Here is a 27,987-nt window from a genome sequence, read left to right as displayed (position 1 = left end):
CCGTGGGTGCATGGGTGGTGGTTATAAATATTTTATTTATGTACATTTAACATTTGGGTAATGTTTCATTATTAAGTAATTTTAAGTAATTTGAATGCTCCTCTTGCGCACACTCAGATTGTGGCAGCAATGCATCTTGTTAGAAACACTTTTCCTCTTTCACGGAAAGCAGCCTACTCAGAACTGGTATTATTTTCAGCTTTCATCTCTAGCTCACAGAAAGTATGAGTCCTTTGAGTTATTTGAGAGCAATTGGCTGCTGAGAACTGTGTCTTGTGTTAGGAGCTGCTAATGGCCCGATCCTTTCTGAAGAAAGATCAGTGAGCTTACATCACCTCCAACAGTTTCAATGTGGGAAAGGCATCAGAAATAAGAAAATATATTACAGATTCAACAGCAGCAGGATGACATCCCCAAAGACAGTAGGAAAAAAATAGACATTACTCAATTGTTTTTCTTAAAAGCCACACCTAGCTTTGACTTCTGGGGTCCAATGAAAAGAGGATTGGGATGGAGAAGAGAAAAGCCAACTATGGAAGCTGAGCAAAGGATAGCTATGAGCATTATAAACACAGGAAAGCATATGCATGTACATACATGTACACACACATACTCACACATAAATACATACATACTCATACACAAACATGCACACACACTTACACATATACACACAGATGTATGCACACACAAATATACATATAGATATAAACACACTCTCACACAAACATACACATATGCACAGAGAGAGAGAGAGACAGAGACAGAGACAGAGACAGAGAGACAGAGAGAGATGCTGCTCAGCTAGCTAGACACCAAGCTCTCGTTCCACCTTCCTTTCCTCCTCATGAGATTCATTCTTGCATCACTTGCTCTCAGTCAAAGTGATTAAGCATCACTGTTTGAACAGACAGAGGCAATTTATACAACATGCAGTTGGTGCTTAGTCTAATCTAGCCATTCTGTGACCAATGCTGATCAGACCCATACCTTATTGGGTTATTTAATATATGAGTTTAAAAACTTCAGCTTTCTCCTTCTATCTGGTCTGACTTGTGATACTCCTCCAGAAGAAACATAGCTTATCTATCTTATATAGAAATAGTGCATATTGTGATATTGAATTTAAAGTCTGACTTTATATGTATTTATTTACTTATTTATTTTTATTTTTTAAAGATAAGATTTCTCTGTGTAGCTTTGGCTGTCCTGGAACTTGCTCTGTAGGTCAGGCTGGCTTCAAACTCATAGAACTCAGCCTGCCTCTGCCTCTCTAGTGCTGGTATTAAAGGCATATGCCACCACAGTCTAGTGACTTGGTGTTTTTAAAAGTCAAGATAAAATTAGATTAATATAGTAGAATATGGCTAGATGTAATTTATATTATTTAATTAGGACAAATCCAATAAAAAGAAAACTGAGCTACAACTAATAAAAATTCAGGGAAACTGAAGGAAAGAGAGTACCCACTTTATGTTCTAGTAGTGTATTGTCATATGACCCATTAATATCTTCAATTAATCTAAGATCAGCAAATGAGAGTTTTTTCCAATAGAGTATTAATTTTATTTGCATATATATATATAATAGTCTTTAATAGTATCTACAGCCAGATGTCTGGAGAAGGAAGTTATTTCTCTCCCTTCCAGTCCCCAAGAGGCTATTAACTTTATACTAATGCAAATTATATTAGACACAATTCCCTAGCTCCTACACCAAATTGTATCTATGTGCCTCATCACACATAGTTGAGTAATTTAAAAAAAATTCACCAACATGGATGTAAGTGCTTAGCATAATATTTATTATCTGAGTGCTAATTACTGAAGTCCTGGAAAGTTTCTCATCAAAACTATTAAAGTGACAACCTGATTATGGGAAATAATATGTCTGTCCAAGCACACAATGAATTATGAGAACTAGTGACTCCCAGTTAGATTGCATATGACTTTATCATAAAACAACTAACTGTTCATAAACAACAGGATGGGAAAGTTCATGGAGTCAGTAGATTTCTATATTTGTTTACTTAATAATCTTGAGAAACCTCAAAACCGTGGTCATTTGAGGGAGAAATAAATACTCATATTTTATGTTTATCTCACTGGTGAATCAAGTTCAACAGTCATGATGACAAAATCACTGAGAGTTTATTTGACATCGAGAATTATAAGCCCCCGTCTTCAGTATTTATCACGAGTATCAATTTTATAACACAAGTGTAAGTCACAGCCTTGAAAACTGACTTGGTGGAACGGAGTCTTTCCAGACATTGCCGTGGTAACGCAGAAGGAAACCTAGCTGGTCAGTGGCTTGGTCCATGGGTGGAATGACAAGCACAGTGGTCAGCATCATGAGGTTAAAGTGGGTAACAACATGGCAAGTGTCTAAATCACACTGTATCCTAGGAAGGATAAGAAAACTGAGACATGAAGCTCAGAACAGACCTGTGCTGGAGAAGACAGAGGAGCATCTAGAAAGTACTGGTCAGAATATTCCAAGGAAATACCCACTGTTGTACAGCTTAGCACGATTAAAGTAGGAACTTGCATGCTTTCTCACTGGAGCCCACACCATCTCTCATGCTCTCCCCTCACTGCTAATAAATATTTTTATACTTTTTAATACATGAGATTAATACTTAGATGTTCAACAATAGTGAATTCACAATTCATCACATACTCCACAATAGAAAAAAAATGGACAAACTCATGGTAAAGAATAATTACAAGAAATAAGTAAGTGCTAATGTATTCTATCTAACTAAGTTCAGATAGGAAAACAATATGACTCTAGGATACACACACTACCCCAAGGTTGTCTGTACCCCTGTGAAGCAGGCCATTTTGAGTGATGATGTGAACACATGGACATCTATGTGAAAATCTGAAATGCATGTTACCCATCCACCAAGTTCTACTTCAGGGTAAAATATAAAACAAGGATTCTTCCTTCCATGTACAACTCCCTGTATAAAAGAAATAAGCCTATCCCTTGCTTCATGAAATGAAACCAGATTTACTCATACTACATCACAGCGAAAAGTTACAGAACTGAGACCTAATCCTGAAAAGTCCATTCAGTACTTAGGTACAAAAGTTTAGTTTTATATCTGTCTCCAAACAGCAGGGGAAATTTCTGCCTCGGGATAGAGGAGTTGAAACTCCAGAATCAGTCTGTGTTTCTACACAAGTTCAGGTCTTATACTGCGTGAGGCTTTATCAAAAAATATCTGCAATGTGTTGTCCCCAAATAATAATGGTTTCTACTTAATGATTCATTTCAAAACTCCCCATAGAGAGTCTATATGAGGAAACAAATATCAAAGTATAATTATGTGGAATGGGTGTGACTTAGCAAATTAAGTTGTTGCATAAGTCATTTTCAGCTTATTAAATGCCCCGTTCTACTGAGAATACTCTGCCGTTGAATGAGCAGGGAAATTGTGTGCTTCACCCCTATCATGTCATGGACAGCTCCAGATTCGTGTCTGCCTGGCATTCATAATAAGCTCTATTCTCTTTAATGCTACATTACTTTAGTCAAAAATGCAAGGAACTTACCCAGGTTCTCTGGTCAGGTAGTGGGAACTGGTAGCAAAATTGAAACAGAAACAGAAAATTACTTCTGTGTTGGAACTTTACTGCAATCTCTCCTCTGAGAAATGAGCATTTATTCTAATCTGATAATTTTTACTTATCATGTAACTCTATCTTCAGTAAAAGTTCTAGAAATAAAGTTAAGTCTATGTATAACACTGGTGAGTTTCCTCTGCTTCCTTAAATTAATCATTGAACCAAACTTGGATAGAAACCAGAATGACAGCCACTCTAGGAAAGCTACCTACTGTGTGCTATGGAACCCATAATCAGACAGGGGAATCCTTCCTTTTATATTATTCACTACAAAGCCATGGTCCTAAATTTCCCAAATTCTGTTTTCATTTCATTTAAGGCAATTTCCTGCCATAATCCAGTCTGTTGTATTTCTACCACATCAATAATCAGGCAAATATGGCATTTACTAAAATGGGAATAATTATATAATAAAAGATAATTCTTTTGTTGAAATTGTTATTTGGAATTCCATGCTTGGTAGTAAGGGACTTGGGTTGTTGGTCCTCAGAATATATCATAGGAGGAAGGGATAAAAATGTTATAGTTATTTGTGACAATGATGGTCACAGTCTTCAGGGAAAGCCTCCATGGCTTAGATGCTCTATCAAAGGCTGAAGTTTAAACCCTTGAAAATATCAGTTAGTAGAAACATTCCATGCTTGCATAAGCTTGGTAACAGGTAAGAAATGTGCCAATATGAAAGCAAAATAGAATATGAAAGGCAAAGAACATGTGCATTTCCCACAACAGTGTGTAAGCGACAGCCTGGAATATGTTATGTTATCCTCAGCTCCTTGAAATGTAGTAGACACACGGTCAGGCAATGTAAGCAACTGAACAAAAGAGAAAGCTTGGGCAAAAGGTCCTTGATATAGATGAAAAACATCAGATCTATGAAAATAAAGTATGAAAATAACTAAGAATAATATCAAAAGTGTAGGAAAATCAAACCATGAGTCATAGCCACTTTGACTTGGATATAATCACCAATGGTTTTTACTTCATTGCCAGTGATCTGTGGCATGAATGAAGATGACCTGACCAGGAACTAGAAAAGTGAACAGTCTGTGGTATTACTCAGCAACATATTCTCTCCACTTTATCTCTTTGTGGCTGTGCTTTCTTTTTCAAAATTAGAATTCAATCTAAAGAACCAGGGATAATCTTCAACTCTGTATTCAGGGAGAACATCTACAGTGCTCATTACTCCCATTAGTCAACTACCTTCTTGATCTGAAGAAGAGAAGCAGAATCTTCCAAGGGCCTGAGAGCACAAATTGCTTCTCCAAGTACTGAGAGGAGAAACTTAGACTCTAAGGACTTATCTCTTAATTTGAACATATCTGAGTTATGTATGTTTTAAATACTTTGACACAATTTAAAACACTGTAATCCCATAAACAGTAAGATAGTCTAACAGTCTTTGAGTAAAAATCAATAAATATGTATTGACTTATTCTCTTATTATTGTCTAAAGACTGACTTGTTTGGAGGGATTGTGTTTAAAATAATGTAAAGCTTGGCTTCTCCATGGCATGCCATTAGCCAAACTTGGTATATGTCTTCACAGTTTTCTAAAGCAACTGAGAAAATGTGCCAAGAGAAATCTGATATCTTAGAATGTGATATCCTCTTTATTGTGTGGTAGCCTGAAAAACAGACAGTGAATGTCAGCAACTCCTACATTTGCTTCAGTGAATTTTAAATGGGAAGAGTCTTAAAATGGTCTTACCAAAGCATTTGTTTAACTGTTAAATTGTGGAAAACCCTGATAGCAGGGGCTAACCTTTCTGTGTTTACTTATAGCATCTACATAGTATGGTCATACCAAGGACACAATAACCACCTTTCTAAACAGCCCAGGGTACATGGAGAAGCCATGGCTTATAAAGTAGATCAGGACATGAGATGCTTACTACAGGGACTTTATCCTCACCATGGGAGACCTGCACATCCATTTCTAAGGATGTCCATTAGTTTCTTTCAGAAACCAGACACAGTGTCAAGTATACCCTCTTGGTAAACCTTGCAATTTATAGCTACCCTGTAAAGCCATGTTTTCTCCTATTATACACAAAGAACTAAACAATCTTCCTCAAAACCAAACACTCTTACTAATTATAAATAATAAAAACACTTTGTGCCACAATTACTCCTAATCCCAAACCCTTTGTTTTATTAGTTGAGGTTAGAATGGAATTGATAGAATACAAAAACAAAAACAAAAAGACAAACAAAATGACTAACACTGGGACATGAGCAGTTTTCTGAAAGAACACACCTCTCCAAAGACAGTGAACTTGAAGGTAGAGCTAAGCTTCTCCTGCGTGTATCCCAGGAGTTCACCTACTAAGTATTACTTATTAAGACTGCAGGAATGGCACTTTAAACAGTGCTCCACTGTAGTTTGGAAATAGCTTGTGAATTAGGCACCCTGAATATCTATCTACCACTTCTGTTCCTCCGAAGTCCCCTGTGGTAGTCCTCACTGCCCAGCACATATGATATTGGCATTATACAGAGACTGAATACAGAATGGCAGGAATCCACTTCTATTTGTCTGATCTGAGACACACTAAGTACTGCAAATTAACTTTTGTTGTCATTACTGGGTCCTAACAACAACACATAGCAACAGGCAGTCCACACACCAAAATGTGACACTGTAGGTGGGAAGGAAATACACTCCCCCTGTATTCCCATGGCATTCCTCAGAGGGTCTACAGGAGGGGCCACTACTGTGCTGTGAGCAATGGGCACAGCCCTTACCTGTCATATTCACCGTTACCTTTGAGAATACTAAAATATGACATATTCCTTCATATTCTCTTATTAAATATAAATAAATTCCACATTTATAATACAGTCCTACACATGTAATTATTGGTAAATGAACTTAGCCACTTTATTAAGTGGCACAATGACCAAGGCTGGCCATTGGTTTTTAGAGGCCATGGGCACCTTGAAGTCAACATGTTCAGAAAATTTTCATAGATAAGAAAACTAACACCCAGATAGAAGAAACTGCTCAGACTCTAAACCCCATTCCTGTTTTCTTCATTCTATCATACCCTATAGTATTCATCTTTTTACTGCTTAATTGCTAGACATTTTATATAATAAAAATAGGCAAGCAAACTGGTTACTATTATTAAATGTATACAGTAATATAGATGCATGTGTGCTTTTGTTTATAATTAGAAAAGAATATATCAAGAGAGTTGTATTTTTATGCAACATCTGAAACATTGGACATTTTGTATTCCAGATTATTATACTGTGAACCCTTGCAAGTGTTATTAGGTCAGTATAAATATCAAATATTTACCGATAAACATTCACTGCTTCAGCATTTGGATCTTTCTGTGAAGGGGTTATGTAAACAGTATTAGTCCTTAACCTTCCTATATAAAATCCATGGTGGAATGTTCCTGGAACTTTTGATACCTAAGCATATATTTTCTCAATTTAGATTAGAGTGAGAATTTTGGAACAGAAGTAAGTTTTTATGTATAACTAAAACAGATGTTTGGATTTCTGTTCTCCCATCCTTGTTTCGGTATTAAGGAAGAAAATTGAAAAACTAAGAACATGAGAGAAAAGGTAAGATTCCTATCCCAAGACAAATTAATGCCTTTGCTACCTAAAAGGAAGAGATTTTCACCAGTTTACTTAGAGGACTATCATTTATGGCTTGGATATACTACAACAGAACAAATTTATGTACCAAATTGTCAGGTACCTTCTTTAAAATCTTCAGTGTCTTTAAAGATCAGAGCTTGCATCATTTAAACACAAAGCACAACAAAATGAAATGTGAGTTTTAAAAAGCAGATTCCAGGCATTATGTTTGCACTTTCAACATGACTCTCTAGCTGTGGATTAATATGTAAACCAGTCTTCAGAAAATAAAATTAAATGGGTGGCGATCCAGAGATGAAGCCACAAGATAGCACTGTTCAGTATACTGCTTTGCAAAGAGAAACTGTATGTCTTTTGATAAATGGGCCTGGCTCCATTCAGTAAATAGCTCTGTGTATTGTGGTGAATTCTTGTGCAATTATAGACCTTCCCTGGAATGCCCAGTGGTGTCTAGATAAATTCCTTCACCCTCTATGGTAACAACTTGTCAGGTAGACTCATTTCCTGTTTTTATCTAAGCACTGAAAGGACAGGAGTGACCTTCATGAGGTTGGGACGAGTCACAGTGTGATCCATATCTTCATATCAGGAAACTTTAAACACAAAAGAAGACTTCAATATTTATTTCCTTAGCTGAGTCTGACTCGCTCCAACATGCACTTTAGCTCAGTGAACAGTTAAGGCGCATAACAATTTAACACCCAAACAATGTTATTTTTACACATATACTGATGACTTTTTCTTTTAAGAAGCTTGGGTTTTTAGTCTTGCTAAAATTTCCTGTGTTCTTGCATGGCAGCGTCATAGAAAATACTAGTGTTATTAAAGTTTCTTTCAATCCACTGCACCTGCTTCTTAGGATCAACAAGTTTACAAGCTTGACATCTAAAATCCAAAATACTTACTTGTGGGTGAAACAAGAATCCTGGAGAAGGTCTCAAGTATTTTTCTTTCAAAGCTTCAAGCGGGTCAGTTAGCTTTCTTTTCTCTACTCTGGAAGGTTAGAATCAGATTTGGGAGAGTCAGTCTTGAATCTCAGTAACAGGACAGCCAGTGTCACTCAAAGAAGCAAAGCCGATGGAAGTTCTCACTGGGACACACTTAAAAGGAGAACACTCCTGGGAAAGGGGGCATTGGACACTTCTAAGTCCTCAAAGGGAGAAAGTCCACTTGATAATGGAAAAATCCTACTTGATGACTAGGGTGGAAAGGGAGTTTGAAAGCTGCTGTCACTGAGTAACAGGAGTCTGTACAAGGCTGGGACACTTCTGATTCACACGGAGCAAAGACATTAGAAGAGTTTGAAATGGTCGGTGAAAACTGGGATGATTTAATTTAATCCACTTTATAACAAAAACTACATCCTTCTAAATATCCACTCTAGTTATCATAAATCTACCTATTGGGTGCAAGGGGACTTCCAAGTTAGCTGGGCTCTGTTGCAGATATTCAAGAAGGGCTCAGGTACATACACTTATATGCAACATATGTGTGAGATGGGTATATAAATGTTCAAATAGTCTCTATCTCTCTTTCAAGGGAAGGTAGGAAGTAAGTTTGGAAAATAGGAATAACTTTAAACATGCCTGCATTCTCTCTGCAGTTAGGCATCTAGAGAAGCGAAGTAAGACACATTCATTCTTACCAGCTATTGGCAATTACCTTTTAAGAAAATTTAAGCACATTTAAGCTATAACTGAAAGCCAGACTTAGGGACCACTTAGGAAATGAAGGAAGGGGTTAGGAGATAAAGGTCAACTTTGGCTGCATGGGGAGTTTTAGGCTCATGTCAAGAACAAATTTGGTAAATGCTATTGAAACATAATAGCTGTGAACTCACGACATTTTACTCATACTGTATTTTAGATCTACTATTTTACTTAGTGAAGTAAGCAATAAGAGGTCCATTTCAGAATGAAATTCTGGAGGCTGCAAGGCTAAGCTGTACCCTGGGCCTGGCACTAACACTAAGCTTTGGGGTTTTTCATGAGACTTTGCCTCTTAAAAAATGAAAGGTCTGGAGCCATAAAACTGAAGTCAGCAGACATGGGCTGAGGGAGGTCAGAGGTGATGAAGATGACACAATGGGTATTCTATCAGTGCTGAAACATGACCACTGGTAGCACAAGGACATTTTAGATTGTCTTCCTTTTCCCCCAGATATAGTCTTGTTACATAGACTCAAGCTAGCCTCAAACTTGTGATGCTCCTGCCTCAGCCTAGGGAATGTGAAGATTGGCCCATGTTATCATGCTCTTGTACTGGGCTCTTCTGTTTCTCTTGTTGAAATGGAGACCGTATTTAGTATACTAGCAAACTTTAGAAGAAGACACTGACAGGGACTTTCGGTTCTAGCACTGAATAAACTAGAGGCTATTTATCAGTATTACTGACTGAAAGAGTAATGCCAAGTCTCTTCATTAAGAAGCACTAGGCACACTATGAAAATGACCCTGTCTTACATAAATTCAATTAAAAAGTCCACATGTTCCACAAAGTCTTGAGACTATTCAGAATTTGAATTTCAGAGTAAATTGAAAAGTCCTATACTCTGTAAAAGGCATAATAAATATGATGGTTAAAGAAAATTAAAATTCAAAAACCAAATAGTTTTTTTGTGGTAACTGTTACAGTATATTGTGTAAAACACATTCTATGAAACATATATGATTTACCTATAGAATGCTTACACATACTAAAGGAAACTAAGTAATGATGGGATTAAATAGATTTATTTTAAGCAACTTACTCATTAAATAGAAAGCCATTTTGTGATTACTATTTCACATACTTGGGGTTCTAAGAGATCTATTTAGAAAGAGAATGCACTTAGTATACATACCAATATATACCACTGGGTTAGCAAAGAGAAGACAGGCTGTTCTAGGTCTTGTGTCATTCTAAATAAGCAACCCATTTACATGCCCCTGCATATCAGTGCTAATCCTTCAGGAGCCTTGCTTTAAAGATGACTTTCTCATATTTTCCACTTCCTGACAATGTTTGAAAATAAGTGTATTGTTGAAATAAAAAAAATCCTGTGGGTCTATCCCAAAACCTCAATTTCAGAGACATCCAAAAATAAGTCCAAATTAATCTGTCAATTTCCAAATTTAAGACTATGAGTTCATGGGATTAAACCTCGTAATCAAAAGGAGGAGGGGGTGGAGATCTGGGAGATCATAGGGGATCTGGGATGGCATAGCATACAACCCGCGCTTCACACATCTGTCTCATCCGCTGTCTCTTCCCATCATCCTTACCTATAAATGGGGTCCATGAAGAAGGGAGTGGGTCTGGCATGCTGCAAGGAGCCATCTGAAGATGGCCTAGTATCCATGTTGCTTCCTTTCTTTTCCCCAAATACATGGTTTTTTCGAGGCTCAGTCAACTTTGTCCCACTGGCTCTACTCCTACTGCCCATACTTAGATCCAGGGGCTGGTCTTGGCTTGTGGCTGGTGTTCCTGAAGGCTTCGAGGGGCCTGAAGTCAAGGGCTTCTCATCCTTTCTCTTAGTGGTGAGGTCAAAAGGGGACTCAGAGCTTCCCTTCTGCAGTTTCTTAACTTCACTTGGTGATTGGGGCTCCATTTTCAAAGGTAACGACCTCAAGTCTCTATCAGGAAATGGGTACATTGATTGAGAGAATGCTGGAAAAAACGGGAGGGGAAACATGGAAGGGTAAGGTAACGCTCCAACTTTTTTGTCTTGCAGCCCCACCAGTCCTGTGGAACCAAAGTATTTTTCAGCAATAGACGCAATAGCCTTTATAGAATCATTCACAGCTCCTGACACGGCACTTTGCTCCTCTACAGATGCTGAGAAAACGGAATGATTGTTGTATTCTTTCTTATTAGTTATCGAAGCCAGATTCTGCAGAGGGCTTACTTTGTCTTTGAACATTTTACCATTTTCTTTACATTTCTCTTTATCACTTTCAAGGTCACTTTCCAGATCAGAGCCCGAGGTTGTTTCCAGGTCACTGCCACTTGGTGTACTGACATCATCAAGGTCACTACTCTCTGACTGGTCACTGATTTTCTCAAGGGGCCTCTCTTCAGAGGACCTCTCGGGCAGCAGTTCCACTGGCTTATTGTCCCCTACAGGTGGGTGTTTAGATAGTGCCTTCAAAATATCCTGTGTAGCTGGCAGTATCTGAGGATGTGTCAAGAGGGGACTTTGACATTTGTTTGACTGTTCGGTACTTGATAATCCTTTAACAGGAGGACTAGCGGGTATCAAAGGAGGCCTGTGGTATAAGCCCGAAGGAAACAGACCAGGAAAGCTAAAGGAAAATCCAGGAGCTGTTGGAAAGGTAAGACCAGCAGGATGCCTATTGGTGCCAAAATAGTCAGCCAGGCCCGGGTTGGCATGACTCATATTAACCATGGACGTTTTATCCATAGCTGGGGTTCCAGGAAGTGAAATGCCTTGGCCAAAAAATCCACCTGCCGCAAAATGGTTCTTGCCCTCACAAAACCTCCTGTGTTTATTTAAGGAAGACGTAGTGCTGAACATTTGTCCACAGTCTTTGCACTTGATTTGGGTTCTGCAATCAGCATGCATGCGCTTATGACGACAAAGGTTTGAAAACTGAGTATAGGATTTATGGCAGACCTCACCTGTGTGCAAACAACAAAAAAGAGTCTCAGGCTTTATGACAATTGCTTCTGGATTCAGCAAGTAGCACAAGTGGTTTACCCAGAATAGTTTCAATTAGGAAGCCAGGAATAGAAGTTGGGAGTCAGCGATTTGGATGCTCAGGACACAGAAAATGCCATTTTACTAGATTCCAAAGCAAGGCATCCAACCTGACAAATGTCTACAAAGCAGCACAAATATTTCACACAGAGAATGTAAATCTTTCCCACCCACCCACCCCCACTGCACAATATTTTTCATAATATTTGTATGTTTAAATATTTATGAAAAAGACACAGCCCAGAATGCATTGCTTCTCCCACCTGCTTCCTAACACTAGCAGAGTCTGAAAAATTAAAGATATGTTTAGCACAAACACTTCAGAGCATTGAAAACATTCTGCACTGTATACACCGAGACAGAGTAAACAGCCTTCCCCGTATCCACAATCTTCCCCTTTCTCCCCTCTCCCCGTGGGGAAGGGCTGGAGCTGTTCTCCCACTATTTCATCAGCATTATATCATGCACTCTCATCGTTCACACATCAAAGCCACACAACAATGCACATTGTGTATTGGGAGACCCTTTTAACAATCATTTTCATGATTTGAGAAAGACTGACATAATTTACAATGGCTCTATTTTAAGCCTGAGGAGGAAACTAAATTGAATGTGGCCCATCCTGGATTGCTGGTTCCCATGAACTATGAGCACGTCCTCTGACTTCCTCTCACACCGATGGCTGTGGTAACCTTCCTGCAGATGAAACCCCCATCCTTGGGAAACATGCTCACTTGCTGGTGTATCTTCCTCAGTTATCTCGGGGCTTGACTTCAGTGTGTGTCCGCCGAGTATGGGAAGCAGAGGAGAGGGCTGAGACAGCTCTGATCCTGAGAGAATCGGGCAGCCAGTGTGGTCCTGAGCTATCTCCTTTAACTAAGAATTTGACAATAAAGTAGCACACCCCCTTCTTAAAGATGTGCCAAGATTTCTAAGTATATTTTAAAGCCAAACTGTGTAACCCTTCACCCTTTCAAGCAAGACTTTACTCAATTTGAGTCTTACAGGATTATAAGATCAAATCGCTAAACATCATTTTTTTAAACTTTTCTGGAGATGAGTTACTTTATGTGTGAGCTCACTTTAATGCTTCTGTGTGTGTTTTATACATATGGAAAGATGATGTCTTTTGCTGGTAATTGTTGAAACCAATTTATTTCAAGGAAATAAACATAAAATTTGACAGTTACTACTTTCCAGTGATCACTGACTGTAGATACAGAATGCTCAAGTCAACAACTTGAATCAAAACAATGAAAACGTTTAAGACAATTCATGCAAAGATGCTTTTATAGAACTCAGTCAAGCAAAACTCTCCAGAAATTTCCCCTTCCCCCTCCACAAACAGGAAGTGCTAAGCAATTGCTTTTTTTTTTTTTTTTCTGATAAAGACTGGACAGTCCTTCTGCACATCAGTGTGCTTGTGAATAACACTTCAGGGACTGTCACAAGGATTTTAGTAAGAAGAGATGATTTTTATTTTCAGATTTCTACCAGAGGAAATCCTTTAGTCTGTTCTGACAGTATTTAAAAAGGCTCTATCTATACATGTTCTATTTATATTACTTGATACACTAAATAAAGTCACCATGGAGGTGGGTAACAGACTTCCCACATGATTGTATTATATTGATTCACTTATGGGCAATTCCAAGAAACTATCAAGTCATTTATTATTGAAATTATAAAAGAACACTCTTTTTTAAAGGAATCTATCCTCTGAAACTAAACGTACTATGAGAAAATGTCTTAATGGGTAGTCAACCAAGTGTAAATGCAGGAGCTGCACTGTTTTGGAAATAAACTGTTGCTCTTGCCTCTTCGTTCATGTAGCAGGATGGCTCTAAGAAAATCCACAGTGTGTATGTTGGAATAACAGAAGATGTTCTTGACTTGTCTGGCTGCGGCTTTTGTTGCAGGACAAGTAGAGTCTATGTCTGGTCTCAAAATCATTGAATCTGGGATGTTTCCTTAGTCAGAGCTTAGTTTACCACCCTTGAAGGCTTGATCTAAGACATCAATAACCAGGCTCCGGGTCAATGGTTCAATTGATGTTGAAGTCTATACTCCAGTGTAATTTTCTCAGTAACAAGGAATTAGTCTGCAGTTAACATTGCATCTCCCTCGTAAACAAGTTAAGAAGTATTTTGAATATTTTCTGTCTATTAGAGCATGTGGTTTCTATTTGGGAAGGCTGGAGATTGCTGTAAAGGCAGTGAGTAATTACCTTAGCGCTAGGGACCCTGTGCTCACTGTAATAAGAGACAGTTGTCATAAACACACCAGTGGGGCCAAATCATGGTGTGTGGCCTTTGGGAGAGAAACAGATAGCAGCCATAGGTGATCCTCCACCCTTGCAGACTCATGGCAACTCCTAGCCATAAACCCCTTTGTTCTGAAATTGCACGGCTATTATTTGTAATTACGCCATGGTTCACTGTCAGATTTGATATTTGAAGAAAGTCATCTGTTATTTAAATTTACCAATAATTGCTGAGAATGCATTCAAGGGGAATATCTGATGCAAGCCAAATAAGAAAGGACAATCTGATACTTAAGTGGAACTGTTTCCTTTAACAGGCTTCATGTATTGAATGTGCAGATGCAAGAGCTAAGCGATGGAGCCTATGCTTTCGTGTTTTAACAATAGATAAAGTATGAGATAAATAATCGGAGTTCCTTGTGATCTAGTCTGCTTTTCTCACCAAAGCATAAATCTTGCCAGCATTTATTTCTGATGAGCCTGAAATAAACTAATATAGAAAGCCCAGAGCACTTCCAAGCTGGCTTGCAGTGAAATGTGGCCTGGAGTCATGAAGTCATGAATGCTCACTTTCTTCCAACCTTCCTCTCTTTCTTTCTTCCTTCCTTCCTCTTTCCTTCTTTCTTTCTTTCTTTCTTTCTTTCTTTCTTTCTTTCTTTCTTTCTTTCTAAGACAAAAATTTTTAATTTTTGTTGTATACTTAATTTCCCATGGTTTCAACCAAGTTTCCCCAGATAGATCAGGGCACCCTTTGTTTCTCTGCTGGTTGTCTTCACTCCACGCAGGGAACAGACATCTAAGTAAAACAGACTCTTGTACCCTGAAGAAGGAAAGACAAGTACTTCTGGCTCTTGGAAGCACAAAGGAAGGCTGTGTCAAGGTGAAGAACGGTGTAGTTAGTCTCTGGCAGATCCACATTGGCACTGAGGAGTAGATGGCTTGCCAACAAGTCCTGTAGGAGTACAATACCTCAGATACTCACTGCAAACCATCAGTGTTTGTCCAAATAAACAAACAAACCAAAGGGGGGGGGGACTGGTTTTCATGGAGTTCCCAAAGCAGAAACTCAGAGGTGCTGCCAGGTGCCTGTAACGAGTCAAACAATCCCATCCATATCTGGATCCAAAATCACTTTAGACTTTGGTAGCATAGCTCACTTTGTCCCTGTCTTTACACACCCAGCATAGCTCTGGAACAAAGGGCTCTGGAGCTGTTGCCTAGATGAAGTGAGAACAAATGATTTACCTTCTGAATTATGGCAGCACAACCCAGAAACAGACCTGCACTGGTAAACAGAAGACCATGAGTTGAGTTCTCCTTGCCTTGAAGAGTTACTAAAGTGTTATTAAAGTGCTGGGTCCAACAGTGTGCCGAGTAGGTGGGCAAAGGGGGTGTCCCCTGAAAGCATGAAGCTTGTAACTCTGCTTGAGTGCAGTGGATGGGAGAGGGAGCCTGTCCCACATCAAAGGGAAAATACTTTGCTTTTTCAAGTGGCCCAGACTAGAGATCTGCAATGTAAACAGCAGACAGCAAAGGAGGAAAGAACATCTTACCCCCCACACACATACACTCTAATCCACACACAGCAACATAAACCCTTCTTGCCAGGCAGGGCTTTCCAGTTCCTAGCGATCATCTTGCTTAGTGATATCAGTAATTGGCTGTTTTACAAAGCTATGAACATTTACAGTGAGAGGAAAATCTGGTTGTCTTGATTAAATCCTACAACCTAGGAGGACTTTTCTTTCTTTATTTAACAACTCTATTCTTTACCTGATACTGATTTCACCTAAAAGAAAACACCCCAAGGATTATAGACAAAATGATAAGCTTATAAAATATTTTTCTTATAACATAAAATAGCCCTTCTATTTTGGACCATAACAAAGCTAAGAAGGCAACTTCTCCAACCCACAAAGGCCATGTGTGGCCACGCGATTGTGTGTGTGTGGGGGGGGTGGTGGTGGAGGGGTTAAAGGAGAGATGGATGCAGAAAGAAGGCTGGGGTATTTAAAGACTTACAGATAAAGGGCTTCACACTGCTGTGGATGTGCTTGTGCTGTTTGAGGCCTGACGAAGTGGCAAATGTTTTACCACACTCAGGGCAAGCATGAGCCCGGGCACCGACATGCTGAGATCGAATGTGTCGCTGAAGGTTGCTAGGGTCCGTGAAAACCTGCTAGGAAATGAGTACTGATTAATCCAGAAACTTCACTTATAGATATAAGAAAGACCAGTGACTGCACAAAGAGGAATTTTCCTTGTCTTGCTTTTTTGTAGTTTTTATCAAGGACAATATGAAAGCTGTATTTCCAAAGTGCAAGAAACCCCTTGAAGGGAGAAACCAGAAATGATTCACTTTTCTGCATTCATCAGGGTATCCATTAGTGTCCATTATCAAACTACACAATGAATGGCGCTATCGGGCCATAGTGAAGGCCTTTGTAGAAACTACGGCCAAAGACTAAGTTCAGTCCTAGCTTTCATTAAAAGTACCCTTTAAAGTAAAGACACATTACACCCAGGATTTGGAAGATTTTGATGAAAGCACCCCAAATCAATTTAAATAATTTCCCCCAGAGGTTAAAGTCAAACACATTGTTTCTTCTGTGTGTCTCTAGCAACCTAGAGTTTTCCTTTGAATGTTTCAGTAAATAAAAATATGAGAGACCCAGTAGTGTATCCAGGAATAAAATATCCTTGAAGGCAGGATCAAGTGTCCCAGTTCCCACGGCCATGAGAAAAACTGTGGAAATAGAAGAAAACCATTCCCTGACTTCTCTGTGTTCACTGTGGAAAAAGAAGAAGAAAGAAGGAAAGGAGGAAAGAAAGAAAGAAAGAAAGAAAGAAAGAAAGAAAGAAAGAAAGAAAGAAAGAAAGAAAGAAAGAAAGAAAGAAAGAAAGAAAGAAAGAGGGAGAAAAGGAGGGAGGGAGAGAGGAAGAAAGAGAGAGAAGGGGAGGGGAGGGAGAATAGGAGGGAAGAAGGAAGGAAGGAAGGAAGGAAGGAAGGAAGGAAGGAAGGAAGGAAGGGAGGGAGGGAGGGAGGGAGGGAGGGAGGGAGGGAGGGAGGGAGGGAGGAAAAAAAAGAAAAGAAAAAACAAAACAAAACCATGCAAGTTGTGAACGACCGTTGTTGTAGCCCACTCTGTAGCCCAAAGCTGTTATTTCATCTGAGTGTTGTACAGAACTGGCTACTAAGACAGAGATGCCCTGTGCTGTTCAGTGTGTACCAAGCTATGATTTACAAGAAGGATTCGGTTAAAAAGTTGGAGTCTCCCATTCTTCATGAATAAGCCTTCAGAAGCTTTATGTGATTTTCCTCACAAATTGCTATTAAAAGAAATAAGTAGTACATGTTGGATACAATTTTCATTCCCCACAAGGCTATAAAACAAGTCCGCACTTGTAAGTCAGTAGCGGCCCTGGGATTTTACCAAGGATGTCTGACACCTAGCTCTGTAACTTACCATTAAGCCTCACTTCCTCTCTTCCAGAAATAAAAGAATATTCACTAAGTGTTTCTATACCCTGTGCTAATGCCTTCTAGCATGTGACATTCAGCCTACTTATCTGAGTGTATTTATGGTTCCCTCTTTCAAGGCTTGTGGAGCAAGTGAAGGATTAAGAGAGAGGATAGAGAGAGGTGAGTAGCCTACAAATTCACTGTACCTTGGCACAGTTTTCACACTCATAGTGCTTTCCACTGTCATGTGACATCTGGTGGCGAATTAAATTGGACTTCCAGTTAAATGCCTTGGGACACTGATCACACTTGTATTCCCTCTCCTCAGTATGTGACAGCATGTGCTTCTCCAAGCTGTCAAGAGAACAGTTGATTTAATAAGACAGGGTGACATGGAATACGGCCACAAACAGAATTCCACTTAATTACTAATCCAACTGGCAAGGAAAGAGTTGAGAGAGAAAGAATCAGAAGTGGGAGAAAGAGAAGAAATGGTCTTAGATAGATAAAAGTACATGTTGTCTCTCCTAGACTGTGCCCTACCATTACAGAGATATAGCCCTGCTTGGAATAAATCTGACACAGCTATCAAGGGTTATTTGATAATTTGGAACTATGAGAGAGAGTTATCTGTCTATTAAGATTTGTGCTATGATCTTAATTATCAACACTGATTACTATTTACTTCATTCAAATATTAATCATATTAATAAAATGCTTAAGAACATAAGGTAGACATTCTCTCTAATATATGTAACCTCTAGATACAGAAATATTTGTATTTTAATCATAGAGGAAAGAGAACTGAAAGTAACTTCATATTATGGCCCTGATAAGGGGTACGATGTGTGGATAGATACATGGGGATACATGTGTACAAATCACAGGTGATGACAATGACAATGATGATGGTGACTGCAATGATAACAAAAAGGAAGATAAGTAGATAGATACATACTTACATACATACATACATTTACATACATACATAAGCAGATGATACATACATATATACATACATACATAAATAGATAGATGATAGACAGATAGACAGATACACATAGAATAGATAGATATGATAGATATATCAGTAGATAGATAATAAATAGATGATAGATAACTCATGAATTACAAAGAATAACATACATAATTTAAATCAATATAGCATTAGGACTTGTAATGGGAGAAAAACATGATTATAGGGTCCTCATAAGATAGTTTATCTATGTTTTAAAGTTTAGAAAGTTCTGGGTTGTATGTTTTTTTTCTTTCTTGTTTTTCTACATTTGTACATGAATCTGCACTGATACAATGGAAAGAAAATATAGACAATGTGCTACTGCTGCAGTTGAAAGCTACCTGAGGCTTTTTTGTTCATTGACCACATTGTCCTTGGCACACTGGTATACTGCACTCACCTACTGTAGCCAAAGCCCCTGAGAGCCTTTGCCCATTTCCAATCTGATAAAGCACACAGGCTACGTTCTGAACATTTTGTTATTGTAGAGAGCAAAAAAAGGGGCAGATGACCTCAAAAGAAATTAGGATGCCAATTTTAAAGATGCTCATTATCCAAAGGTAGCCCATATTAAGCACCAGTAACAGTGACAATATTCTTTAACAAAAAAGAGTATTTAAAAAATGCACAAACAGAGCCTTGCCGGTCACTCTTATAGGATGTTTACTGCAGAACCGGACTGTAAGGGGAAATGCACAAACATGTCATGTTTTGCCTGTGATGTAAATTCTATTTTAGGGAGACAAAATAGACAATAAGGAATAGTTTTTCTAGATAAAATCAGTTAATCCTTATAATAAATGATGAAAGGATGATGAAACCAGAATTCTTCATGTGCACGGAATTTGGGTGATCTACTGCATACTTCCTGATATAAATAAGTGATAATATCCATTTTGTTAAACCATCTAAAACCCAATTAAGTCTTAAGAAATAATAATACCTTTATGGATAAAAGAAGGAAAGAAGAAAGGTGTTAGGCACTACCAAGGACATATAAACAACAGAATTTGACAGGGAAGAAACGCACTGAGACCAACAGCTGGAGAGCTAGATAGCCAGAGTGGAAGGGTTTGACAAGAGGAATGCTCACTAGATTAAAGTAGACATAATTCTGACAATCAATTGACATACATGGACCTTCTATATATAACAGTCCTAAAAGCCCTAACTATTAGCATTTAAACTCTGACCTGTTAACTCCAGTCTTGTTTTTTAAAGGGCTCTATCGAACCAACACATTAAAAGACTTTACTTTCTAAAGCCATATCTAGACTTATCCGGCAGAAATTACAAAACAAGCAAACAAACAAAAGTCCCATGAAATAATGTCCAGGCCTTGTTTCAAATACTCCAAAATAGAACTGGCCTCCTGTGGTAACTGAAGATGCTGAAGCACAGGGGTGTTTGTAAATTCACCTTTCTCTCTGATTTGTGCCTATTTGAAGCATTCTACAATTAAACACTATTAAAACTGCCAAGTGTGAGTGTTTGATGCTGTCTCCTTTTTCTGTGAGATTGATATTTGAATATCAGTGAAGACCAGCCTGAAATATTCATTCTTTAGCAGTGTGGATGGAATTGGTAAGTGAGCAAAGCATTGATCTCCTATTGTGATAAATTAAAAATGCCTTTCCCATACTTATTTTTCTCCATTATCTCCTTCCCATCCATATTGCCATCTGAATTTTTTTTGGGGGGGTGGGGGGCTCATGAGTCAATCCAGATGCCAGTGCCACTGTTTGTCCACAAATGCTGCTACCTTCTTCAACACACAGTACTAGAGCAGAATGGGATTGTGGCATTAAAAGACAGACCTTATCTTTATCTAAACATGTAACTCTCTGTTGGTTAAAGAAGTTGAAATGCTAGTGAATGAGCTGGGAGAGATATCAGTAGCTGCAGCGAGCATGAGCTGTATCAGGAACATCCTTGGAAGCCTCTACAGTGACTGAGATTTTATTATTGTTAGCAGCCAAGGAGGGAACAGGTATCCTAGTACGTGCATGTGAAACCCTGATCCCTGCATCCCAGTGGCAGAAGGCTGCCATGTGCTCTGGGTCTTATTCTCTCTCCAACTACAAGGATGTGCTCTAGTTCCAAGCGCATGTTGTGAGCATGTAGCTCTCAGTAAGGGAAGACAAAGCAAGGGAATATTCCCTTCTTAGTTTTTTGTGTGCAGTATAAGGTTTATATTATTCCATGGTGTTATCACTGCATCATTGTCAAACAAAACAAACAAAACAAAAAGCCAAGAACAACAAAGCAAACCAGCAAAACAACATGGGTAGGGGTGGATCATGTAGATAACTCCGTTGGTAAAGTGAAAACATGAAGAGCAAAGTTCAGTTTCTAGCTCCTATGTAAAAAAGATTGACATGGTGGCACAGACTTGTAATTCAAGAAAAGAAGGTAAGGACAAGAAGATCACTGGGTGGGCTCAGTGGCCCCAGCCAATGTAGCCTACTTGGTAAGCTTCAGGCCAAAGAGAAACCCTGTCTCAGAATAAAAAGGAAAAATATAGGTGCACAGCCTCCAAGGAATGATAGTCAAGGCTGTCTTCTGTCCTCCTCATTCATACGCCTGTATGTATACACATAGCAATGCATAAATGTGAACATGTGCACACACACACATACACACACACACACACACACACACTCATAGCCTTCAGGCTCACACATAAAGTGGGGAAGAAAAACAAGCTCTCAAAAACGCAATTCTATTGCTTCCATAGACACAGAAGCACACTAGCCAGTCTTCAGTCTTCACTCCTTTTCATATAACCTAAGAGTTCATGGAGCTTTGGTCAGCAGCCCCCACCTCGGCATTAGCTTAAAAACTCTTAAGAACAAAAAGATGGATCAGTGGGTAGAGGGGCCAAGGATACTAAATTACATTCTACATAATTGAAGGAGAGAACCAATCAACTCCTGCAAGTAGACACACACACACACACACATACAAATAAATCCCATAAAGGAAATTCAGAGATTTTAGGTGGGGGATGCAGAAAGAAGATTGTATCACATTGAAGATGGAACTGTCTTCTCATGACAATATCAGCAACAATGGCAGCATTCAATGAAGAAGGAAATACCCAAAAATGTGAATTTGGGTTAAGACTATACTATAGGATGCATGACCGCCTTCCACACTTGGAGAGCGGTACCTAACTGCTTGATGGTATGCTCTACTTGTCTGGTTGAGCTTCCAGATGTTAAGTTTGAGGATTCTGTACTGGGTCCACCCAATGATTAACTGACAATTGCCTTCATCATGAAGTGGAGCTTCCTGGGGCTTTTGCCAGTGGTTGAATAGATCCAGAAGGCTCTTCCTAGGAATGGTTGCTATCCACTTCCCAAAGGAAGTGAGAATCTAGTATTTTGTATACAGTAATATAATCCATTGTTCTTGTAAAAAAAATCAAAGTGAAATAATTTATTTCTGGCACTAGAGATAGCATTTCTTTCTGTGGATTTGTATCTACTGGCATTTTCTGGTTTCATTTTATTTTTTATAATATAGGGGCATGTTTACATTTAAAAGACATTATATAATTTTCACTATAAATTTACATTTTACTAGACATATATAGGGAATTTATTGAATTATACTCTTTGTAGATTTACATCTATAGAGGTGAGTGTAAAGGGTATTAGGGAAACCCTCTTATTTCCCATTTTCCTGTTTCATTGGTAACTAACAAGCTTGGGCCTGAATTTTCAAAGCTAGAGATGCGTCATCTGACTCAGCCTTGATGAGGAAGTGGTTACACTTCAATGTTTCTTAGTCATCCTTGCCTTCAACTCAGTGACATTTGCATGATCCAGGAGAAGAAAAAGAAGTCAGGGCAGTAAGAGGAAGTAAAGGAAAAGAGGAAAAGTATCCAGGAAGGAAGGAAGGAAGGAAAGAAGGAAGGAAAGGATGAGGTGCAGTGGGGGCTGTTTCTAGAACAAGGCCATTTGACACACCAGCATCCCCATAGAAACACAATGCAATGGCTTCACTTGAAAAGCCTAATTATGTCCTCCAAAGATCATTTCCATATTTTAAAAAAAGTAATGAACACAGTTATTAAAACCCTTTTGCAAACCAAAAATGAAAGGCATTCGGTAGAAATAAACAAAAAGAAAACCTATTGACATCTCTGAACATAAAGTTGCACTTTGTAGCATAATTATCAACATAGTTTACAAAGGGGAGGCTCTAGTGCTAGAGTTTCCTTCAGTCAAATAAAGAACATTCAGGAACTAAATTCAAAAGGCTATGCAAAGCAAATACACTGCTGAGATCTGATTTTCATCTTCTTAAATATTAAAGCATTGCTTCCTTTAGATCCCTACAGTGCTGTTCTTCCCTTTAGAAAATGCTACACTGGGAACATGAACATAGTCTGGTTCTTTTGTGGATATGCAATTTGATGGATGATTTGAATTAAATCTGTGACCTATATGGATCTGTCAAAAGTTATCTCTGAAAGTGAGCCTGAGATCTAGAATTTTAGCCCTTTAAATGAGATAGAAGTAGCTTTACTATTTAAATGACATTGAGGTAGCCTTGCTATTTAAATGAGGTAGAGGTCACCTTACTATTTATGTGAAGTAGAAGTAGCCTTACTAGTCTTGACATATCACTACATTTTTTTCTTGACATTTTTTTTCTTCTGATTCTGTTTTTTTTCCTCAAAGTCATAATTCCCTGTAAAGTTAAGACTTGAGTTCACTATAACCCTGCTTAAATCATAGTATCTATAGACTAGCAATATAGCACAATAACATATTGATGTCTTATACAGTCAAGGCTCCCTAGGTTTGATCCCTAGGTTTAGGAGGAAAATGAGAAGGGGAAGGGAAAGGGGGAGTGGGGAGAGAAGGGGAGGAAAAGAAAGATGAAGAAAGAGAAGGGATGGGGAGGGAAGGGAAGGAAAGGGAAGGGATGGAATATTTTCTGATTGACAAAAATGATCCAGGTTCACTGTAAGTATCTTAAGGACAAGGCTTTTTAAGGAAGCAATGATTCCCAAGCATGCCACCAGCACATCTGGCCAGTTATTTTGAAGCTCTAGTCTTCCCCCGAGCAAACTTGTCAAACTCCAGCATAACACTTTGCTGCAGAGCACACACCCACATTCACCATGTCTTCTCTAACCTTTGCAGATCGGGGAAAACTCGGTCACATTCCTTACAGTCCTGGTTGCCATGGATCTCTCGGAGATCGCTCTCACTCTCCAGGTTTTGTTGCAAGTCCTCCTCCACCATGGAGAAGGCCGAGTGAGGCGTGCTGCATGGGAACTTCTGGTGATCAGCTAGCTCTGCCTTGGATTCAAAGAGCTGGTCACAGTCCTCACAGCGGTGCTGCCGTTCTTCTGTAGAGACAGTGCAAGGATCTTTAGCTAGCAAGGTGAGATCAAAAACTCCTCCTCACCATAACCTTATGGAGTTACACAAAACACAACCCATAGTTTGCTGAGAGAGAGAGAGACAGAGACAGAGACAGAGACAGAGACAGAGACAGAGACTGTATGACAGTGGACCCACCCATACATGTGTGCACACATAGAGGTTGCTATAGTGTGTCTTACTCTACTCCTCACTGTATTTTTTCTAAAACAGAGCCTCTCACTGAACCTAGACTCACCATTTCGATACCCTGGGAACATCCCTGCCTCTGTCCCTCCTTTCAATGGGGTTACTGCTGTGCACAGCCATGCTTGCTTTTACATGGATGCTGAGGATTCAGACTCACGTCCTCAGGCTTGGACAGCAAACACTTTACCCACTGAGCCATCTCCCAACCCTGAAAGCTTTGACCAGCATTTCTCCAAGTTAACGAGGAAAGTAAAAATAAGGAATGCAAAGGAGCCCATAAGATGTCTGGGAGAATAATGCACCTACAGAGGCTACCATGTAATCCTCCCTTCAAGTAAAACTTAACACCTGGATCTTTGTAGGTTCCAGGGATAATGGAAGCAGTAATTACCTTTTACTGATCATAATCTCAAGTTTCAAGCCAATCCAGGAGTTATTCATATTCCTTAACAGCTAAGTATAAGAATATATAGGCCTGATTTTCACCCACTTTTTCAGATGACAGTACTAAAGCTTAGAGCAACTAAGTAATCAGTTATGGACCCAAAAGAGACGTGGGTGGGTCAGAACCCAAACTCACTTCTTTTCCCTAAGCCAAAGGCATGGACACAGAGGCCCTGTCTGAGGTACAATTATGCCCATCATTGTTAGTAAACCATCAATTACCTGGAGTGGAGCACAAGGTGTTTCCAGAACTCTTTGAGGCTAATTTATATTTCTCAGGGGCCAGCGATAATTGGCATAGCTTTGTTAGATAGCAAACATGAATTTATACTTTAAATCAGTAGAGTACATAGGCGGTAATAGTTGAAAATACAATGAGCTTAATGAAGTTGGTTAGAAAGAGCACTGTTCCTACTCTCTCTACTCAATGGCTGAGAGCCCACACAAAAGTCCACAGGTATGACCCAAGAGGTATTGTGTATACCTCGTGATGCCTAAAAACACCCATAGTAACACCATGACACACAAACTGTTTTGTAGACCCATAACCAAGGAAGACGTTATTCTTCAGTTATTAATTGACTAAGTGTTTGGGGGAAAACATTGTAATTACCTACTGAGTTGCCATAAGCTTTGCTAGAGAATGCGTGTGCAGGAACTCAGAGGGACATGTATAGCTGCAATGCCAAGACAAATGAACACACGGGAGCAATGGGGAACTGCATAACTCAGCTAAGCTGGAGAAACTGACTCACAAAGGGCTTTCATGGGTAACACTCAGCCAGGTGGGATGGATAGAGGGACTCACACATGTGACTCACAGAGGGGTAAACCTGTACCCAAGTATGCCAGGGATTTAAGGCACATGGAAGGAAGGAAGGAAGTGAAGGGACAGAAGGACATGGATGGTCATGTTAAGAAAGGAACAGAACATCACTGGAAGTTGGGAGCAGGGATATGTTCAGGTTTGCTTTGTAGAAGAATTCACCCATCTACAGTGGGGCAGATCTAACAGGAAAACTACCAAGAGCCTACTACCATAATCCACTGTGACATGGACTTAGCTTAAATGACACCATTAACAAGGGTACAAGGGTACAATGGCAAAGGGCTCAGGTAGCATCATCTGATTGGATGCACAGTCACAAGGGTGCGTGCACTCTACAGTCAATCTCCTCTGCCTTAGAGACAGAAATCTCAACAGGAGCAACCAAAGAAACTTTTTCCTACAGTTTATAACGCTGTCTTATACACTCAAGATCTTGGCTTCCAATCTCAATCAGGAGCCCATAAAGAAACAAAACTTCCAGGCTTTAAAATGCATAGAAAAAGCCCAATATTAGACAGCAAGGACCCTGGAGGCCAACTCTACATGCTAGACATGTGGTCTTCCTAGATAAACCTACATTGCCTTAGCCTCAGTTTCTCCATCGGTTAAATTCCTCACTCAGAAATTTTAATCTGCATGTAAAAGGTTAAATAGGATAATATATGCAAAATGCATCATATCCTGCATAAAGAATGCATATGCTTTAAATTTATTTTGTCTAGAAGTAAAAACTCCAAGTAACCACTTAAACATTCAGTATTTGGTTATATGTTTCAGAACAGCCTGATACATTGAAACAACATACAGCCAATGGTTCAAGGATATGTGTGGGTGTGAGTGGGTGTGCCTCTGTGTGTGTGTGTGTGTGTGTGTGTGTGTGTGTGTGTGTGTGTGTGCCTGCCCTGGAACTCATTAGGTTAGCTAGGCAAGCCAGTCAATGTCCCAAAGCCACACATGTGTCCACCTCATAAGCACTGAGACTGCCTGCTACCACTCTTGGATTTTGTTAGATGGGTTCTGGAGATCAAACTCAGGCCTACAAACTTACAAGGTAAGCTATCTCTCTAGCCCCAAGAATACTTTATGCTTTAATGAGTATCTTAAAACACTTAAGAATGGAATGAGCACTTCTATTTGGACCTGAAACACCTAGAACTCAATGACCATGTACAAATGACATGGGACACCAGAGGAGCCCATAGCATTAAGCATGCTGTACTGTCTAAAAAGGTCAGACTCCCCATTCAGGCTCAAACTCTACCAGGTTGACCAGGAAGTCTAGATTTCTAAAAGCAATTTCAATGTCAGAATTCCAAAAGGGAAATGCATGCCCCAAAGACATTCCCAAATCACCATAATACTTTACAAACAAAATGGAGCCCAACTACAGGGGATGCCGCTTGAGTTAAAATAACTAGGTTTGAAAGCTAAAGGTCTCCCTAGAGACTGGCCTCTAACTCAAGTATTTTTGGCTCAACATACAGTGTTGAACCAAATCACATTATATTAGGAGACAGGAATTGGAAGGAAAAGAAAACAACTCACCTCAATGACACACAAGCAATTAAGATTTTGCTCTCACAGAGACACTTTCCCAGTAATAGAAATATACATGGGAGAGACAGTTGGTATTTGAAGAAAGATCCAAGCCTGGCTACTTACGGTGACTCTCAAGAAGTGAAAAGAGAAGGTTGGAAAGATGGTCGGTGGTTAAAAGCACCTGATGCTCTTGCAGAGGACCTAGGCTCAATTTCTAGCACCCACATGGTGGTTCAAAATCGTGTATCACTCAAGCTAATGGGATCTGACGCCCCCTTCTGGCTTCTGTAGGCACTGCGTGTACATTGTGCGCATACAACCATTCAGCCAGAACACTCACGCACTAAACAACAAACTCTTTAGAAAGAGTGGAAGGATTCTTACAGAGGAAATTGTAACCAAACTTAAAGTGATGCATTTGATCAAGCTTTCAGGTTTTTTATTATGTATACTTCAGCTTAGACCCTCAGCTAACTGCTTTCTCCATCAATGTAGCCACATGTCAACTCCAGAAAATACCCATTCTGAGATAAACATGTCTGCCAAAACGGCACTGTGCAGCCAAGGAAGTAAATGAAGAAACCACAGGTGCGAAGGACCCTCTTTGACATGCTGCTCTTGAAGCCACTGCGCCTGGCACTCAGCACTCACCGTGGATGTCAGGCGCCATGGGTTCGTGCGGGTCCTCTTCACTCTTCATGAACAGCAAGAGCTCTTCCCCAGGCGCAATGTCTGCGACTACGCGGTAGAATATCTTCAAAGAGCAGGCACAGGTGGCAGGAAAGACAGACATGAGCAAACGTTAACAAAAGGCAGGATGCACCAGGGCAGCTTTAGATTTTCTCCTATTTTCATAAACATATTCCCCTTTATTTTTATTTT

At 39.4% G+C, this 27,987-nt stretch overlaps 1 protein-coding gene across 9 annotated transcripts in view; it reads right to left on the bottom strand.

Moving 5' to 3' along the window:
- Mecom (MDS1 and EVI1 complex locus) overlaps nt 1-27,987 on the bottom strand; it is a 552,130-nt gene that overhangs the window by 18,277 nt on the left and 505,866 nt on the right. For 5 of the 9 annotated variants that reach the window (XM_085835986.1, XM_085835989.1, XM_085835984.1 and 2 more), the window contains 7 exons: nt 27,757-27,859; nt 23,854-24,070; nt 17,891-18,038; nt 16,244-16,400; nt 10,523-11,879; nt 8,165-8,252; nt 3,564-3,590 (listed from right to left, as the gene is read on the bottom strand). In XM_085835986.1, the coding sequence (XP_085692112.1) occupies nt 3,564-3,590; nt 8,165-8,252; nt 10,523-11,879; nt 16,244-16,400; nt 17,891-18,038; nt 23,854-24,070; nt 27,757-27,859 (2,097 nt within the window). The remainder of the gene's footprint in view (nt 1-3,563; nt 3,591-8,164; nt 8,253-10,522; nt 11,880-16,243; nt 16,401-17,890; nt 18,039-23,853; nt 24,071-27,756; nt 27,860-27,987) is intronic. The other 4 variants (XM_085835985.1, XM_085835987.1, XM_085835988.1 and 1 more) reach the window with 4 other exon arrangements.

This window comes from Mus caroli, unplaced genomic scaffold, assembly GCF_978045245.1.
Source record: "Mus caroli unplaced genomic scaffold, Mus_caroli_1 scaffold_3, whole genome shotgun sequence".
Classification (NCBI taxonomy): Eukaryota; Metazoa; Chordata; class Mammalia; order Rodentia; family Muridae; genus Mus; species Mus caroli.
The sequence above is the reverse complement of the archived record's forward strand: the minus strand, read 5'-3'. Positions and strand labels throughout refer to the sequence as shown.